Source organism: Apostichopus japonicus, chromosome 16 (assembly GCF_037975245.1).
Source record: "Apostichopus japonicus isolate 1M-3 chromosome 16, ASM3797524v1, whole genome shotgun sequence".
Taxonomy (NCBI): domain Eukaryota; kingdom Metazoa; phylum Echinodermata; class Holothuroidea; order Aspidochirotida; family Stichopodidae; genus Apostichopus; species Apostichopus japonicus.
In genome coordinates, this window is record NC_092576.1 from 24,189,457 (window position 1) to 24,209,286 (window position 19,830).

General features: G+C 34.7%; 2 protein-coding genes across 4 annotated transcripts in view; one reads left to right on the forward strand and one right to left on the reverse strand.

Annotated features, from left to right (window-relative positions):
- Positions 1 to 19,830, forward strand: part of LOC139982377 (tyrosine-protein kinase CSK-like) — a 244,925-nt gene that overhangs the window by 108,355 nt on the left and 116,740 nt on the right. The window lies entirely within an intron of this gene.
- LOC139983482 (tyrosine-protein kinase FRK-like) lies at positions 1,128 to 15,678 on the reverse strand. Of its 3 annotated transcripts, XM_071997049.1 has the most exons (18): positions 15,482 to 15,677; positions 14,526 to 14,810; positions 13,672 to 13,991; positions 12,919 to 13,203; positions 11,665 to 12,003; positions 10,512 to 10,628; positions 10,313 to 10,328; positions 9,956 to 10,023; positions 9,226 to 9,256; positions 7,826 to 7,899; positions 7,340 to 7,513; positions 6,319 to 6,429; positions 5,540 to 5,676; positions 4,905 to 5,021; positions 4,215 to 4,329; positions 3,562 to 3,640; positions 2,965 to 3,064; positions 1,128 to 2,849 (listed from the first exon to the last, which is right to left on the reverse strand). In XM_071997049.1, exons 4-18 carry the CDS (start codon positions 13,034 to 13,036, stop codon positions 2,817 to 2,819), a joined length of 1,629 nt encoding a protein of 542 aa, XP_071853150.1. In that variant the 5' UTR covers positions 13,037 to 13,203; positions 13,672 to 13,991; positions 14,526 to 14,810; positions 15,482 to 15,677; the 3' UTR covers positions 1,128 to 2,816. The 3 variants fall into 3 exon arrangements, with proteins under 3 accessions (XP_071853150.1, XP_071853149.1, XP_071853148.1); XM_071997048.1 differs by having other exon boundaries at positions 12,919 to 13,991; positions 14,526 to 14,777; positions 15,482 to 15,678; XM_071997047.1 differs by having other exon boundaries at positions 12,919 to 13,991; positions 15,482 to 15,678.

Sequence of the window (19,830 nt, forward strand, 5' to 3'; positions counted from 1 at the left end):
GAACTATGTATACATTATTAATCATTGTGTGATCTATTTGATACAATGTTGAACGCTTTTGATTGAAAATTAAAACCAATGTGTTTTTTTTTGTGGTAAAATGCGATACTTTGGTTCAAAAGTTAATTCTTAGCAAAAAAGAGATCGTATCGTGTACTTCTTGCAGCTCTGCCTGCTAAAGTATTAATTGTGGCATTCTCGAATGCTCAATCATTGGACCCCTTCTGCTTCTCAAGTACCTACATGATATCACACTTTATTTGCGTCTTCTTAAGTTCACTAGTTCAGTAATTGGGCCTTAAATGAACCTTCTGCTTCTCATTTACATATGTTATATCCAAGCTCCTTTTCGTCTTTTATCATTCACTCGTTCAGTTAATGGACCTTAATGGACGTTCTGCTTAATGTACCCTCTGCTTCTCATTTACATTGATAATATCCAACTTCCTTTTTGTCTTCTTTTTTTCACTCGTTCAGTCAATGTGCCTGCACTGAAGCACGAAGTGAAATTGTAGAGCATTACCAAGCTCTAGTGCCTTGTTATCCTCTTATTGATCACCGGGTACTTGTTACTATAGAATATATGACCTTGATTTATGTATTAATGTTTAACAAGGATTATTTTCTATTGTTTATTTGCATTGCACTTTGCAAACTTGGTCTTCCAAATCAAAACTAATATCAGTGTCACAATTTAACAGAGTCACACTACACCCCTTTACTGTAGAACTATTCGACTCCTATAATTGAAAATATTTGTGGCATGTACAGGTCAGGAAAGACTTTCGTGAACAGTCATATCAGTGTCCAGGTCATGCATGCATGATTGTTCAGTTGCATTGTATGTTAAACAATTGGCTTGTTTCAATTTCAATGTCGCAGGTAAACAACCAAACTACACACGGTGATAGTAGAACTATTCTCTTTGAATGACAGATGACCAACCAAATACAATATTTGACTTTGAAACTAAGATTTGGACCCCAAGCAAATATTTGTATAGGTTTATTTAATGATCAATAACCACCACTTCTGTTAGTCTAGTTTGCATTTCACAGTCCATTAGGATCATGACTTGAAGTACAAGACAAAAATCAATAACACAAGAACTGCATGGCTTCAAAAAATAAGATATGTACAATGTATTTACAAGCTTGTAAAGAACACACGGTGAACGTCACTGAAGGTATTTTATTGGTTCAAAGTTTCAGTTCTTATATGTTATTTTGTTTCTGCAATGGCTGAACCTTAACATTAAGGCATGCAAAGAGGAGCAAGCATACTGATCATTTTTGTGTGTGATGGAAGTTATCCTTTACAAAGCCTTAATACATGTGCTCCCTTAACATAAAGAGATAATATCAACATCTTAACAAAACACTATTCTTGCATACACTGGCTTGCATTCATATGGAGCCAGGGGCCTAACCTCCGAACGTTAGTCGGGAAAATGGTTTAGTCGGAATATTTGACATTCATCTAGGGAAGACTCGTACCACTCCTCTGGTTCAACTTCACACAACATATTTGTAGACGTTGTGTTTATAGTTAGTTATATAGAATACTTTCTAGTATAAATATGCCTCAGAATGCACCATTTTAATTCCACATGTTTATGTTTTTTCTATAGAAGAAGAACACCGAACTCCTCTACGGTTTCAGCTACAGTGACCTCATTGCCCCTCCTTTCATAAAATATATCATCGCCCCTGACCCTTCCACAATAGCTCGGCACTAAACCTTAACCAATCAAAAGAAAAGGTTGCATTCGGCCCCAAGTTTGTAATCATGTTCACACCTCTGCTTGTAGGAAATATATTTCTCGTCATACGGAACAATTTCACAACAACTGCCGATTTATCGCCGTTAATATCCGGTAAAAATGATATTGTGGATTGAATTAGGGAGTTTGAAGGAAGAGCTTTGGTTTATAAAGTACTATTAGTATTATACCATGATAACACCATTAAACCATTTTTCATACTATAACGTTTGGAACATAAATTATAATTGAGTCATTGCTACTTCAACATGGAAGATGTTGGCCGAATAATCTAACAATAGTAATACATTCTTTAAATACTGATAATCCATGTTAGTGATGGTGGCCTACGTGCTCAATGTGGTCGTCAATATTTCAAAAGTATATATATTTTTACTCAACATAAGTTAGCAATTAATAAACTAAGACAAAATGATAGATTGCGACACATAAACTATGTATATTTGTTATTCATTAGAGTTAAATCATATGTGAACGCAACGGTGTCTATTTACTTTATTTTACAAAATTAAATATCAATTGAAGAAATTAATTGAACCATTTCATAATATCATTCTACTTCGAGCAGCATATAAATTTCATGGAAAGAAATAACCCTTAAACTGTTCCACCAAGGGGAATCGTTTACTCGTCTCATTTACAATGGTAATTGTAGTGCGTGTTCACTTTCTGAATAGCTAAGAACATGTGTCTTATGTATTGATAATATGACTTCTTTTAAGTATAAGCATTCATTTCTATTCGCAACTTGTGTTACTGGGTGTTTAATTTACAATACATGAACACTGTATAGAGACGGTATGTCACGTTCACTATGATTTATTATTTGTCTTGTATCGAACTAAGCGTTCTCCAAAATGAACTAACACGACTTGTGAACATATTGCGTCCGTGCGGCAGATGACATCGTCGCAAATAGTTCATTGTGAAGGAGAAATGAGATTGTTAGACGTCCGAACCAAACGTTTTGAGCTTTTTTTCACCCAGAAATGTCTAGACATTCAGTAACCGCCATAGATCGTTGGTAAACCGATTACTTAGCGATATCGTTCTCAACATGTATTTCCTAAATAAAGAAAAGGGAAAGAATAAGGAACATATGATTTTGAATATAATCTCGTGTTTTCATTTATTGTAGAAGGTATCAAAATCAATAAAAACGACCTATAGTATACACTTACTTTACTGTAAGTGGACATGTTTTCCAGTGCCTCTTTAAGTGTCGCAGTACTCGGACGAAGCCTAGGCTCGGTTTTCCATACTCGTAACACGATGCTGTACCTTGAAAAATTATAGAAATAACATGTTTTGGCGTATCATTCACTTCATCTTTATTTATTTCATCTTTATCTGCCAGTGGATTGTGCATAACATATGATGTTATACACTCTAGTTACCTTCTATAATGCTTTGATTTACGTTTGATTTCCTAACTTTAAGTGCTACACAGTTACGGCTTATTACTATGTCGTTTGGTTGGGGAAACAATATACGGTTTCACCTATAAATAGCACTCTGATATTTGGTTAATTACGACAAGTGTTGTTTGCATAAACTGCAGTTTTAATGTCTTGTGAATTCTCCAAAAAGTCAATTGAAGAAATGAAAAATGTTATACTTAATACTGATATTAATAACCTGATGGTTTACATTCTAACGAATACTGACTAAATATGATGAATATTTCATAATCTCCCAGATCGTGTCTTGTGATAACTTGCAATGAACTCCTGCTCTACTATGATCTTAATTAAAATGTTTCAAATAAATGTTCTTACAAATTTTCTGATAACTCGTTTGGTTTTGATGGGATTTCCGGATGTCCCGAAGTATTTGCAGTCAGGCGTGGTGGTTGACCTTAATGAAGAAACATAGACTAGTATGATTTCGTTCCACTGCTTTTCTACCGAAGATTAACAGTAATTAAAAATAATATAATGGCTTGGCTTAATGGAAATTGAAGATTACAAAGACACGAAGCGGCAATGTTCCCAATTTATTATTCCTATCTACAAAGCAAACGGAAATATCTTTCAAAATTGACAAATGAATGATGAATTCCCAAGTTTCCTCTAAAAGTTCCAATATGAATAGCTAAGATTTGTACATTATATCGGATAAACCAGTTTTTGACCAACTTTGGTCAGGTTTATGACCAGGGGAGGGGCTGGGGTAAGTTGTGTCTAGGGATTAGTGGGTGACAGACGTGTGGAAATTTCAGTATAGGAAGAAGTGTGCAATTGAATTAGATTACGTTAAGGGCATGGGAGAGCAAATTTAGAGGAAACAATTTGATCATCCAGAAGTTTCATTAGCGTATCGACTTTTCGATTAATTAACAACACAAAATTGACTGTTCAAATTATAATTAGATTGTAAATAATAACAGAAAATTGAAAGAAAATGTTGCCACAAGATATTGGCAATGTACCAAAAGTGAAGAGCTGCCACATTAACAATGAGATGCACCATAAGTCACTAGCTGATGAATATTCATTCGTCTCATTGAACGATTCTGGGGGAAGGTGACTGAGATTACAACCGGGCTGTAACAGAGAAAGCATGTTTTATAGCATCATATCACATCTTAATTGTTGACTATTTGAAAAAAAAATTACACCACTTTCTAGTTTAGATTAAGTATGCATCTGTGACATCTAGTTACTCTTAGAGATAAACCAACACATTTAAATAAACACATACTAAATAAATTATTTACATTGATTGCATACAATATATAGTAAACGTAATAACTATAACTATAACTATATATATATATATCTTTTTATATAAATATACATATACTACTTATTAAATATCATAACTTGAAATGGATAAATTTCCTCATTAAGATATATTTCCTTCGAAATATGTAATTATTAAGGCATATTATTACAATTAAAATATATTGATATTAAATAAGATCACGTAACAAAATATCATTATATATTTATATTCCTTTGTCAGTATGTTTCCCTATTCTTTGAAGTTTACATCAAACTGAATAATTCACCAAATAAATTGGTTACAAAGTTTCCTCTCTGAAGGAGGTTAAACTGGAAATGCTTAAATGAAGTTTCCTCTCTGAAGGAGGTTAAACTGGAAATGCTTAAATGTGTACCTTGCGCTTCATCAGTTTCACCTTTGTAGGAGCATCTTGTGAGAGCAAAAAGTCGTAAAGTTTGCATTTCCCTTGGGAGAGAAGGACTTTGTTTGCGGAAAACCCAGGATGAAGAAACTAAGTGAAAACAGAAGATACACAACACCAGTCTGTTAACATTCTATAGATAAGGGGTTATGCCTGCTCATGTCAGGTGATAAAGACAAAAGTAAAACCAGTTATCAATGTTTAGTAATTCATGAAGTATATACAAAAACCTTGTATAGCATACACTAAAAAAAGAGTTTTCTAAAGAAAGGCAGCGTTGGCTCTCGACGCCTCTACTTTCTGGAGGCTTCTTCACGTCCATAAGGTCCATATACTTTTAAAGTATTATACTATTGTCAATATAAACGAAATACAGTTGTCAAATCTAGCGCTAATTTACGAAACAAAAAGGCACACATCAGGGAAGGAACCATGATTTACTAGATTTCTATTATTTACTGCATTGAGCTCCTTGCTTATTGTAACTCTGATTTTTTGTATAAGACATGTATCTTATATATTTTTTTCAACATTGCAATGCTTCCTTAACATTTTTGAATCTCATGAACGTTAATCTCACTTGGTACATCGAGTCATTTAAAACGCACCCCTTGACAATGGATGAAGATAATTCCGTTCACAATATCCATGAGGTAACGAAGACGTGTTTCCATGGGAGAGTGTGTCTCTATATGATTGGTCAGGCTTGTATCTGGCAAATGTTCGTATAACACGTACATGCGATCTGTTGGTAAAAAAAGAAGAAAAATACTTGTATATGTCACTTTAACGCCCACGAGCACGTGGCAGGTTTATAGTATTGTAAGACTGTAACCAGGTAGAGCCTTTTACTGTATAACAGTTTGAACTTCGCGTTTGATCCACTTCTCTTTACAAAAAGCTAAATAATGTTTAACACTTGAAGAGTGCAATCGAATTTCTACTTGTCAAATGTTTTTAAAGGATGCGTTGTAACGTCTTTTCAATGTGTGTTTTTTGTTCTGCTTTTAAATATTACAACTCTTTACCACAAGTTAAATTGACTGCTAAAACTGTAATTCTTTTGCCGGAATGGATATGACATAGCATTAGTACAAGTTTCAAATGTTTATCGAAAGTTTTAATTTTGTATCTATATCGTTGTTTAGAAGTAGACATGCACCTGATTTCATTTACAACTTAAATGTATCGATATTCTACTGATTTAATGGTTTGACATGTTTAAAAAGGTAGGTAGTCTCCTACCCCGATTCATTTAAGACGTGAAAATGTATCGACTACTTTAGAGTAAGAGACACATTAATTGGTGATTGAGTTTCCGTATTTCTAATTCAGTGATGCCTTTTCATTGGAATGTCCTATCGTTTTTTGAGGAAATACAGTTTACCTGCATCAAGGCAAATTCCTTCGATCTTGAGTAAATTACTCTGATTGCCAAACTCCAGCAGCTTCTTTACATAGTTTCCCCAGTGGAAGTTCTTATCATGGAGCATGTGTTCTATGAGAGACAGAAAATATACAGTGATAGTTTTAATTTAGAACACTGAATATAAGTGATGCCAATTGCAATAATATTAATTTTACTAAAAACACAATAGATTGCAACAATGTAATGCCAGCGTTTACGTGGACATCACATCTATTGATGGTATATGCTATAGCCACTATGAGTTACGATAGCATTTAAACCGTTAACATGTTTGAGATCTTCAGTAAATTCAATAAAATGACATGATATGTAAGAAGAATTGTTACTTTGCCAAGAAGGTACGATAATGGATTAATCGCATTTTTAAAGGAAATCAAAGTTAAATCTGATAGCCTACATTAAAATTGTGTTATTTATCGATGTAGAACAACCGGTACATGTCTGTACATCAAAATTAAACTTTTCATAGGACCACCACCAATACGTTAAATTATATGTTTGTTGCAGTGAGGGCGTTGCGGTCAAGTGGTTAAGGCAGTGGACGTGTGATCTAAGGATTATAGGTTCGATCCCTTGCCAGAACATTACGTTAGGTCCTTGGGCAAGGCGCTTTACTCCATTGCCTCTCTTCACCCAGGTGTATAAATGGGGACTTGCGAGGAAACTTGTAAATATAGTTGTGTCCGCCGGTTTGTGGCTGCACCATATGGGAAGTCCCCCGGGACACGTGGTTGTGGTGCACTGTGGTGCCCTAGGAGAGATTGATTTAATCGTGCAAACTTTTGTGTGTAGGTTTGAAAAGTTATCAATGACCAGGGTTAAGTTGTAAAGTCGTGTGAGAAAGCCTTGGCAAGACTGTCAATCTAAATAATAAAATTATTAATGTCAAAAGTGTATATTATCGATAACATTTACGATCGATTATATTTATTTGCAAAACTCTCGAGATTGTAAGCCCCACTTGTTAGGCAATGGTCACCTGCAATTGTTGATGCAAATACACACTTATCAGCCTTCTCCGGGACTGAAATAACAGCCGTCCATCGATCGAAGAAATATCCTTTCTTAAGACTGGCAATAAAGTTGACATTTTTCCGTTGAAAGACTTCTGTTTCTGGTGAAATCTCAGGAATAACATCATAGTTATCTACAGCTGCATTGGTAATAAAGAAGCCAATTAAAAGACAAAGACGAACCAAAATCTAAAGTCACACAGCTTCTTTACTGTCTTTTCATTATGTGTTAAATATAATATTTTGCACTGTGTCAATTATTTGACAAATTGGCAACCAAAATATTAAGTCAAACATTTATAAATATGAGAGTATATTATCAGTAGAAGCAATTAATACAACATTAAAAAAAAAATGGACCAAAGACAAACTGCTAACTTGTCCTTTGCTGAACTAGAAATAAGGCACAAAATATGAAACATCAAAATATGAAACAAAGTAATATAACCTACATTCGATGTCCAGATAGTTCGGGTTCTCCTTTGATAGTTTACCAGTATCTTTATGAATTGATAGTTCATACATCCTGCAAAAAAGACGTAGAAGAATATGAGTTATACTATTATGTGTTACCAAAAGAAGACACAAATCCTGTCATCATCAATTATAAATGTGCTAGAGACAACTGTCATATATAACTAAAACAAAAACTTGTTTCCGTTCGATATATATGACACATTTAAATTGTTAACACATAAGTCCCGATATTTTAAGAAATCTAAAAAAATTCTATCCTCAAGCCACGTGTGCTGATTTTTCCGTATTAATTAAGTAGTTTTTTCTTTGTGTAGTAACATAGATTTTTCACTCGTTATATATACCATAACAAAACTTATAAACTAATAAAATGTAACAAAGCTTCATATCCAGGTTGCACTATGACATCACAGATGAGTAATATTTTTCTGATCTGTTTGAAGCAGCTGTTCGTCACCAAGAGAAAAACGTGATATAGGCTGAAGATGGTAGGGTTTTGTGTTCAACTTAAACTAAAGTTCATCGACACAACGGAATCAGATACTTATATTAGCGATAATCGAGCGTTGAATTTTACAAGAAAACAAAACTGCATGTTGTGATGACATCTTATAATAATGCAATATTTCAGCGTTTTTCGTAGCATTCACTTGAACATTGTATTACTTGTATTTTAATAGTAAACTAATTCATAATGTCTTGGATACTGATTCATGCATGCTGTACCCTGCTCCCACAACATTTATATGAATAAGAACAGTATACCCTTAATTTTCTCTACAGCCTCATGCATGATAGCCGAAATTCTCAGTGAGATGTGTAACATGGCAGGATAACTGAGTCCTTGTTTATATATATTTCAAGCCTGTGACTGTTTTTCAACCAATCCATGTAACATCCAACTAAAGTTTATATGTATAAGCAGTCTAAACATGCCGAGATCAATTTCATTCATTGGCGAAAAGAATTAATGGAATTTGAAAGAAAATATCATAAGATCATCATAGCTGACTTCCCGTGTAAGGGATTATTCATATACATTTACAATTTAAAAGGTTTTGTAAGAACTATATGATGGACTTTCGTCTATCAATCAATGTGCATGTGAAAGCAGTTAACGGTAAGGTTTGGCTCAGATCACTATTGGAATCGTTTACTGCATATAGCTTACCATTTATCATAATGCTACAGTTGTTAGTAGCACCTCTCTTTTTCTACAGCCATATGTTACAGTCTTTTCTCAAGCGTGTTTGCTGCATATTCCCCAGTACAAATATTTTGTTGTTGCTGTAGGTTACACGTTGTGTATATCTGTGCAGACCTTACCAGCCGAAATACGTGATACGTGCACATATAACGATACAGTAACACTTACGTTAGAGAACTGCAACAGGCGCCTCTGTCAGCTGTAAAATATTATATAATATATAATGTATAATGTTAACTAGTATGCATTACTTTTAAGTGCTCTGTTTAAAATAAACTACACCACAATTAAAAAGTGTCCTTCAAAGTCTGGTTTTTTAAATTTAAATTTCATAATTTAGTATCCAATTGATACAAATTAAAATAGTATTTGTTCCCTTTGTTACAACTTCATTATTGAAAAGGGAAATGTTTCGGGACATTGATTAACATTTTCTAATTAAGATTAAAATATATATGTAATTTGTTTCAACAAAGAAATACATTTCGAGGAGGTGAACGATTATCATATCTACAAAAATCCATGACCTTAATAACAACTATTAAATAAACCCTATATTAATCAGTCCAAGGTGCGTGTAAATCAGTGAGTCTCCTGTCGACAGCTACTAATCTACTACTTTCCAATCAACCAATAACAACGCTAAAGAGCAATAGATTCGTTTATATTCTTCACTTAACAAAATAAATGAACCAATTTGTTTTGAACAGTGCAATTGGGTTGCTTTACATTATCAGATTACTGTTCTCTATTTATAAATCAGATATGCTATTCCCATGTGATATCTGAAGGTCCAGTACGTGATAGGTGTTAATAGATTTTAACCGAAACAATACACACATCCCAGCATGATTAAAGAATTGAATATGAGCCTAATAGCAGATATTTATTTACTCACGTTCAGATGACTGTTGTGTTTTCTCATCTTCTGGAACCATTGAGGGTGTATAAGAGTAGTCTGAAGCGCTTTCGATTTCGAAAAAATTAAATTAAGTTCTCTTAAAGAAACGTCAGCTCTGGTAGACAAGTGTAACTTAAAATAAACTTATGCAATATGTCGGCAGAGTGTCTTTTGTATTTATCAAGAAATCTGTTTTATTTATCTGAATCATTTAAACATGTCATCAAGACTTGCTACAATTGTAATCGCATCTTAGTAAAAAATCGTAATATTTCAAACCTGTCTTTTACTATGTACCCAGCAAAGTGTGATGGATGGAAAAGACAACATGTAATATTAAGATCTGAAAGTTACCTTTCCCTCGTGCAACCTGTTGAGAAAATATTTGAAATATATATTATTTGTAAACATTTTTCTTTAAAAACTGTCATAGCAAAACAATATAACAGTGTTGGTTGTTTTTTTTAGCAAGAATCATAAGTACCAAAAATAAATCTATAAAATGGAATAAACGATAGATGCATAAATATATATTAGTTCTAAAGAGAATTACCTCGACGTCTGATAATTATTAGCGTCAAACAGACAAAAGATATCAGAAGAGTTGTCATGAGAGTGATAACCACCGTTAGTAATGTGGAAACGGATTGATTTTCAGCAACAGGATTAGCTGCAGAAAGGAGAATATTACTTTAAATATTACTTAAAAATGTTAAAAACTATTAAATTGTTATATCCAAGAATTAGTTAGTTAAGATACCGTGTTGCAATTGTTTTGTATTAGAGAAATAGGCCACCAGCCATCTAACTTATTACTTAAAAGGGAAACGTTTATGTTGACTTGAAACTTATATTGAAGACCAAAAGATTACACAATTCAATTTAAAGCCCCATCTCAATATCAAGTCCCTAAATTGGCTTAAATTTTGAGTCCCCCAGGAGGGTTGATCACAACCGGGTGTATATGGTGCCATATAGGAAAATTGTCCTCGAAAGCTTACTAAAGCTTTTTTTTTAATTTACTTGTTAATGTATCTTCCAAACCTGAAACATTTGGGATGTTGCGTCGATACAACATGTTATGAGGATATGGCTTTTACTAAAAGATACAACAAGTGTCAGCAATTTTATTAAGCAATCAACTCAGCCACCGGTATATCCAATTCATGTTAAATTGTAAATATTTAATTACTTCCCAAAAACTGTCGTTCGACTCATTCCATTAATTATGTATACAACCTGATTTCAAAGCTTATTTCACCTTACAATGGTCTATTATACGCTTTCTGAATGATAGTCTCCTAAGTGATAGTAAATGTAGAAGTTATATCTGCATAGACTATACTAAGGTCAATTGGAGTCGTATGTTCACGTAATCAATCCAAATCATTTAATACTTAGACTATGTATGAATTGGTGGTATGACTATTAATACACATACTTCATTTACCGTGGAATCCCAAAGTAATGTATAAGTCATAGTTGCAAAGGAACGTGCACAATAAATTGCAATGTTTAAGTTAATCTTAAAGAAAATTAAAATACTGCTGTGATATCAATCTTCTCATCTATAGAAAAAGAAAAGAAAAATCTAACACAGTTTTATATTATTTCTTAAATGAAACGTTCATTTGTGCTAACAATATTTACACATATTATTACACCCAAGCGAATTTCTTACAAATGACTGAATTGCTTGAACGTACCTTCCGCAAGGTCCTCTTTATTTGGTTCGTAGACGGTTACTGTTGTAATAGCCTGTTGCAGAGGACTCTCGGTAAAGCAGGAAATTGTATTCACTGTGTTTAGCGGATGGAACATAAATGATGACAGAACATTAAACATATCCACATTATTCGGATCAGGAATTACTAAGAGTTCACCTACTCCCTTCGTTGTAACGCTTTGGTTGATTGACCAGGTAAGGTTGACAGCAGATGGTATGTTGTGAGCTAGGCAAGTAAAATTAATTGTATTCAAATCTGTGGATATATTTAATTTATGGACTGCCTTTCCTTGGTAACGTATAGAGATGTTCGGTCGACCTGTAAAGTGAAGATCATTAAGAATCAGTAAAGCCAATCAGCGATCCAAGGATTCAAATCAACAAAATACAGTATTCAGCACATTATACAACACAGTTGACTAACCGATGCAAGAGCACCGTCGATAATAACACCTGCGTAATGCAAGGATATATTCCAACGTTACAACAAAGACATACACAATGATCGAATTGATACATCATCAAAAGTTTCCAAGATACGCATGTTTAAAGCAACAGTTAACGTCGCTATCCAAAAAAGGGAAGGTTTCAAGACTTCGTTCACACAAATTTCCGTCTGATCAAATCCATCTCATCTGAAACCATTAAACTACAAAATGTAACTGTTTGCTTCAGAACCTCTTGTTGGAATCAGTCACATATGTCGTAATGACTCAATGCTTACGATGTAATGCAGTATGTACGTATATTATGCATATTAAACCTACGTGACCGTTATATAAGTACACTACACTGCTGTCGGAATATTTGGCTATTTAAACTGCAGAACTACTACTTTTCAGATACTTCTGGCTTCATTGTACAACGTAGTGTTGTTCAACGTACTACTTGCACTATGTACATAGCCTATTACTGTCATACTTGTTATTGCATTGTTCCTTGCATTAATTTGAAACTTTACTTACTATGAAAGTAGAGAAATGTGATTTTTGTTATATTTTTTATTTTCACTGTAACGATTTTATTTAAATGTAACATTCTGAGATGGGAATACACGTTTATTGAGTGTTTTGTATGAATAAACGTGGTGAATAAGCGATTTTCCCTGTATTTATTGTGACATAATGCATACTATTATATATAACGTAAGCGATACACGATGCCATAGGTCGAGTACATCTAGCAATATATGAATACCCTTTTAGACTGATTAAGCTTTACTGAGAGACCTTACCATACATTATCATACAGTATTTGCTTAAGGTCTTGTTTCTCTTTTCGCAGGTATAGTTGCCTTTATTCTCATACGTCACATTCTCCAGCTTCAACGTATAGTTATTCAGTAACTGCATCTGGTATGTCTTGTAACCTGCTACCTGTCTACGACCCCAGTAGAGATATGTGTTTTGGTGTTTCCATATTTGGTTGTGTACATCCTTTCCCTCGCAGTCCAACCAAACATCACTGTACAGCTCCACATGGGTAACTTGACAGGGATGCTGGGATGCAGAAACATGCTCTTGGAAAACAAAATATGCTAAAATGAACATGGGTTAATAGCTGGTGATATTTGTTAAAATGTTAATACTTTCTGTATGCATTTTAAAAGCCCAAAGTTTAATAATAACTGAACATTGAATTGAAATTCGTGTGATTTTATCGCTTGATTCTCTTATCAATCTTCTTCCACAACATTTCCTCGAGAAGAACAAAGTTACAACACTGTTATATTTCACAAACGTTAGTTATTTTTTCTGCGTGATTGGGTGGGGAAAAATCTAGTATTACATAAAGAATATACTAGGATAACGGACTATGAAAATTGGGTTTCATATATTTTTTGTAAATTAGGTGTTATGCTCTTTTTCATCGATTTATTATTCCTCCGCAAAATCCCTCGAATTAGTTTGACTCCTTTGATATATACAGCGGGATGTTTACGTTTCTTACTGTGGACATGTTGCTTGTTGCTTGATTGAACTCTTACCGTCAATAAATGTAACGGATTGTGTCACCAAGATTTGTGAGAGTTTCCACCGATTCCGTTACAGGTAATACGTTGATTAAGCATGTCTGGAGTGTACGTAAAAACAGACTTATATATGTATGTTGTATCTAGTGCCTTTCTGTCATAATTTTGGATGGAATTCGTCGAAGGTATTGCGTCATTTCCTACCAACCAAGTTAAGTTGATAACTTCTGAAAAACTTTTTGCAATGCAGATGACGATGTACTTCATATGAGAGGAAACACTATAACTGTTGCAGACAGTATCATTGTTGACGGAGATAGACAATACCGGTGGATCTGATAACCAAGAAGATAAAAACTGAGCATAATCAAACTGTTTTCTTGATTGTAAAGTGAAGTTAATGGTAGAAGCCTAAGAGGCAGAGACAAATACCGGCGATAATTGAAAAGCATCCACTGCATGTCGTCTAGTGGTTTGATAATAATATAGCAGTCAGGACCTGTATGCAAAATTTCTGGTTAGAATAGAAACCAACAATGTAAGGAGGAGTAACATCGATTTAGAAATAAGGCAATACTTTTGTGTCGTGCATCTCGTACACATGAAGGCGGCTAAAATGAGGACGGGGCAGTATTCTGCGCTAGCTTACCCATGGGACTAACAGTAGTGTGTTAATTGGGATTCTGTGCAAATGTAAGTAAAAGCCTTTCTACCCCACACCCATCTTTAAACTATGCATCTTCAAGAAAATCAAAAGATACAAGAAATTCTGGAATCACATAATCGCATCTAAGAGTCCTTGCTTGTTAGTTTTGAAGGAAAGACAATTTGGAGATTTCTGTCAATTACACCGAAGTAAGAAAACTTACCGTGAACTATTAAACAGTACTCTTTCAGCGTCTTGTTGATTTCAACACAGTAGTAGAGGCCTTCATTCTTATACGTCACGTTCTCTAGTATCAAAGTGTAGTTATGCAGTAGTTGTATCGGATAAGTTGTCGAACCTGCTACCTGTCTACGCCCCCAGTAAAGGGATCTGTCTTGGTGTTTCCATCTTAGGTTTTCTTGATTGCTTCCCTCACAGTCCAACCACACATCGCTGTATTGTCGCACATGAGTATCTTGACAGGGATGTTGGGATACATATACATGCTCTTCAAATAAAACATTCACAGGTTGTTATTGTTTCCATTAACAGGGAATGTTGGAATGCAAATTACTTACTCTCCAATGTCTTTTTGCAGTCAACAAATGTGACTCCAACGAAAGTATTAATTACTGAATATTTCAATGTAAGATTTAATCCCTTTGAGCATGTCGAAAGGAATGTAGAAGATACTTAAACAAGCTTACTTAAAAGGGCAACATGCTACGGCGAGCAAGAAGTAGAAACTTTGCTTTCAAATGTGAACATAAATGTAGAAAAAGTTGTCGTCACATGTTGGCAATGACATGTTCAGAACACTTAATGTCCTATAGAACAGTACACAACTGTTACATAGGTCATGATATTATGATAAGTCAGTGAACGTTCTAGAAAGAATTCATCCAAAAAAAATCATTTCTGATTGCAAAGGAGAGATCATACTGCAATTATTTAATACACCGATTTGCTAGTAAACTTTTTAACCCGTTGGGAGATATTACTTTGCTGAACCAATATAACTAAACGACATAATGAACACAGCATATCCACATAAAACATGCTTTGAGAGTATCATACTAGCCGCCATATGTTACGGTATGTACGTTAAAGCCTTGTTCACAGATTGTAATCATTTTGGGCTAAAAATTCTATAAATAGAACTATCTGAAGCCAGCTTACCTGTAGAGGCTATTACTGCTGGTATAACTATCAATATTAATACAAGAAGCAGGTAAGCAGATGTCTTTTTGAGAAACTTTCTTTCCATAATGACCAACCTAATGCTGCCGTTAAACTGTATTTGATACCGATATATGATGGTTTTGTACAATAGTAGGGCATTTAATGCAATATGAAAGCACAACGAATGCAGCCAAACAGAAAGTGAAACGTTAAACATTACCACAAAAATATGATTGAGCACACTAACCACTCAAAGGAGTACAATGGTATATATATATTGCGCTGAATGGTACACGGTAATACCAGGAAGTACAGTATACAGCTAAAACACTTAGCGTGGTAAAGTGGTGCATCTGAAAGTCAAGCCATACCTGACTTTCGTTTAATGATTAATAATGAACTGAATGATAGTTATTAATTTCCACTTCATTCTTTGAATTTTGTTTGTTCTCCATCCAGGATATACTTACTTCAATATCAGTGGTTTCCTATTTCTGCATTATATTCATACGGAAGATTTTTTACACACACACAATTAGTACTCTTCTTTTTACATCGACATTTTTGCTATGAGGAAACACAACAAGACACATCCGGAATCATTAGTGCTACACAAAAGCTTAACATTATAGCGTAATCAGCTACTAGTTATAACTGAACGTTCTATTTTCTTCCGATAATAGTTTGCACCATTTCCGTCAAAAGACAGAAAGTGTCATCGTTTGGCAATCGTGACTCTTGGGACTGAGTGATAACTTATGTATATTATACGGATTGTCTTATATATTACTGTGCGACCATTACGGTGTGGATCGGTATAATCCAAAATATACGGATTGTCTAATATATTAGTCGGTTACCATCACGGTGTGGATCGGTATCATTAATAATTTACGGATTGTCAGATATATTAAGCGGTGACCATCACGGTGTGGATCGGTAGCATGCATAATAAAAAGGATTGTCTGATATATTAGTCCACGACCACCACGGTGTGGATCTGTATCATGCATCATATACGTGGTATAACTTATATGGACATCGATATAATGTCACAAATATAGTAGATATGAATTCGATAAATTAAGTGACTTTCTTCTCCAGGAATAGTGCAAAAAAAAATGAAAAAGGATTTTCATCGCATGCGTACTGATAATGTTATCAACGTGGCATTACTTTATTTTATGCTATAGTTAACTTAAGTATCATAACGTGTGAACAGGTCGTATTGCAAGATCCTCGCATAGATATAGTATCTTCTTGGAGTAAAGGGTTTCGGTTTTCGAAATTTTAAACATAACACATTTGAGATCTACTATCCACACTAAATATGATACGCGTTTGCACGTTTAAGCCAAATTTTCCGATGTACTTTGTTCTTATTACTAAATAAGACAGCACGTGGTCCTAAGAAGCTTCCGTACTTGAATGAAAGCTATGTGAAAAATTTATTTTGCGAATATCAGCGCCATTGTCTACATATTAGATCGGGCTGCTTAACTCAATCCTGTTGTTATCATTTAAAGACTATTAACTGCGTGACCGACAAAATGTATAGCAACACAAATGTCAACAAATGGGCCTATTTATCTACATGCAGTATGGTTCATTATATATTGTGTACAGTACTTTGTTCTACATAGCATATCTGTTAAGCAGTACTTTTTACGGGACCAGCCCTGCTTCACGGCAAAAACGGCACTGAAATACCAACCCCTCTCATAAAAAAAAAATATATATATAACTAAAGCAAGCCCCCCAAAAAAGGCCCACCGACCGGCGGAGATAAACAACCCCCACCCCTACCCCACCCGAAGATTTAAAATGTTAAAACCGGACAGCCAGACAGCCCGCAACGAAACAAATTTCCCATCCTTAGCACATCAGCACTCGCACAAGGCCGCCCAGATAGACGGCAACAATCACCTTAAACCTGAAGGCGAATGTCACACTTCACCGCCTCCAGGACTGTCTGCCAAGAACAAACTTTCCCTTAAAAACGTTATCACACGACATTCCCCAAATATGTTTTTTTTTCTTCAAAGTAATAGAGATACAAATAATACGGCGCAAAACAATAACAATACAAAATGGGGGTCTACCCCATACAATACAAACCTGTCCTACCGACCATGAACGGTTGGTCACGTCCTGAAATCACTCCCACAACCTTGAACAAAGGAACGACGCAAAAAAAAAAACATGACCAGTACTATTTATGCTGTCACAACCAGTCCTCGGGCAAAGCTCATCACCCAATCGCCAATGCTACATTTTGAGATTGGTCACCAAGACACCGTGTGCAATTCTCTAGGCAAGATCGCGGAGCCTGCAACTATTCATCCTTGAATGCACCGAACGCCATACATCGGTAGAATGACGACTCTGTACAGGTATTGCATTCAAAGCCCTATTTCGCAAGCAACTGAGCGCGAGGGCCGGCCGTCACAGGTCAACAGGGGGCAACTCCTTAAGATTGGAACAAATGAAACGCACTACTTTGCTGGGGGTACAACTATGCGGTGCTATGTTACTAAACAAGGCCAGTACCCAAGTGCAACCCGACCCAAAAACGTAGAGAAAATGAGCAAGGCAACACTGGGTCTGTTACTGCTACAAACATTGCTTTAGCAACAAAAAAGTCAATTGCCAAACAAAAAAGGAGAAACTTGTTTTCCCACATTCTTACATGTTACAGTACCACGTAATGTAAACGTTCACTTGGACTACTTTACTATTTGAGGTATACAATTGCATTGATCTAGTGCGTTAATTTACTTATATAACCTGTGTCACCTGCCATGGCTGACATATGTGTACTACTCCTTTTATTGTATTGCATACCGGTCACTGTCGCAGGTAAAGCTCTTCATATTGTTAGCTTATTTCAAGATTGCAAATATTTTAAACGTATAGTGTACTTTAATTACTTTCAATTTACAATAAATATAAATGAGGTAGCTTACAAAACATTGACGTATATAGATCCTGTGCCTTTACATCGGTGCATACGCTACAACTAGTCGCATTCTAATTATATTAATTGTGTGGATCATTCAGTAAAGGAAGTGGGCATAAATCATTCAGTTCTTTTTGAAAATGAAGTTCATAACAATGTGTATTGTGCGTCATCAAGTATATGGCATACACAAACAGTATAGTCATATATATTATTACGTAAATGGGATAAGTAATATGTTATATCGTGAAATGAGACCTATGACAGCCCATGACGGCCATCACATAACATTCCATTTACGAACTAATTGACATTTGCTACAGGCTCAAACGTTTATGACTGACAGATTAATTCCGTTAGTTAGATTTTCTTGTACACCAAGCAGTCGCTAGAATTGAGCACTAGCGCTTTCAAAATGCTAATTACTTAATTATGTTAACACCGACCTTTCTCCTTCAAACCCACCACTGAAATTCATTCAATCGTTAGAAAGGTGCTAAAATAAATATTCAGAAAATCCTTTTTTGACACACTCCATTATATAATACTTTCAGATATATTCTTTAGGACATGAATGTGAGTAATACCGTTTATATTTTGTAATACCAGTGCTGTATCCATTCATTTAATGTTTTAGTGTTTTTATTAAACTGACTTTAGATGTGACTGACTTCTGTCAAAATACATAATAAACAGTTAAAAGAAAAAGATAGAAAGTTATCACTTAATTAAAGTTAGCACATAAAGAAACGCCCTTATATTGATATGTTTCTAAATTGACAATTCAACTATTAAAACTTAATTATAGTGTCACTCAACTTGTGTATCATATCGGTTTACGTTTTCTTTGTTTTTCTACATATATAAGATCTCAGTATCACGACTGTCCTACTCCGCAGTTCTAAGAGAGAGTGGCAAGGGACGCAATTATAGAATGTACCATACCCGATTAGTGCTATGGTATATACTGGTACGATGAAAGTGATGCGACAACCGATGACCCGCTTGTATCATATCAAGATGGTAATCGAGATGGTCGTAGTTATCGATCGGGAGAATTTAACACCACTAGTATTGGATCTCTACAGATCAAGTTGACATCAGTGAATCACGAACAACTACATGAAGTACTGATTATTAACAAAGATCAAATTAACATCGCAAATATTGTTTCTATTATTGTTTACGGTAAGTGCTTAGTTAAAATACTTCGTTCCTTCCTCATTCAGCATTACACAAATGGGAGGTATAATGAAAACATTAGTTCAATAAAATAACAAAAGTCGTGTAACAACAGTATTACGAATAGTTTTCAATTTGGCAAATAACTTGTTAATCATCCTCCGAAAGTACTTTTTGCGTTAATTGGCCAGAACTTGAATCCGAG

Excerpts from the sequence above, each read along its gene's own strand:
- LOC139983482 (XM_071997048.1), bottom strand. The coding sequence starts at position 13,234 with ATGTTCATTTTAGCATATTTTGTTTTCCAAGAGCATGTTTCTGCATCC. Across the intron at positions 7,900-9,225 it reads GCCTGTTGCAGTTCTCTAAC|GATGTATGAACTATCAATTC; the intron begins GTAAGTGTTACT and ends TCTTTTTTGCAG. Across the intron at positions 7,514-7,825 it reads GAACTATCTGGACATCGAAT|CTGTAGATAACTATGATGTT; the intron begins GTAGGTTATATT and ends TTACCAATGCAG.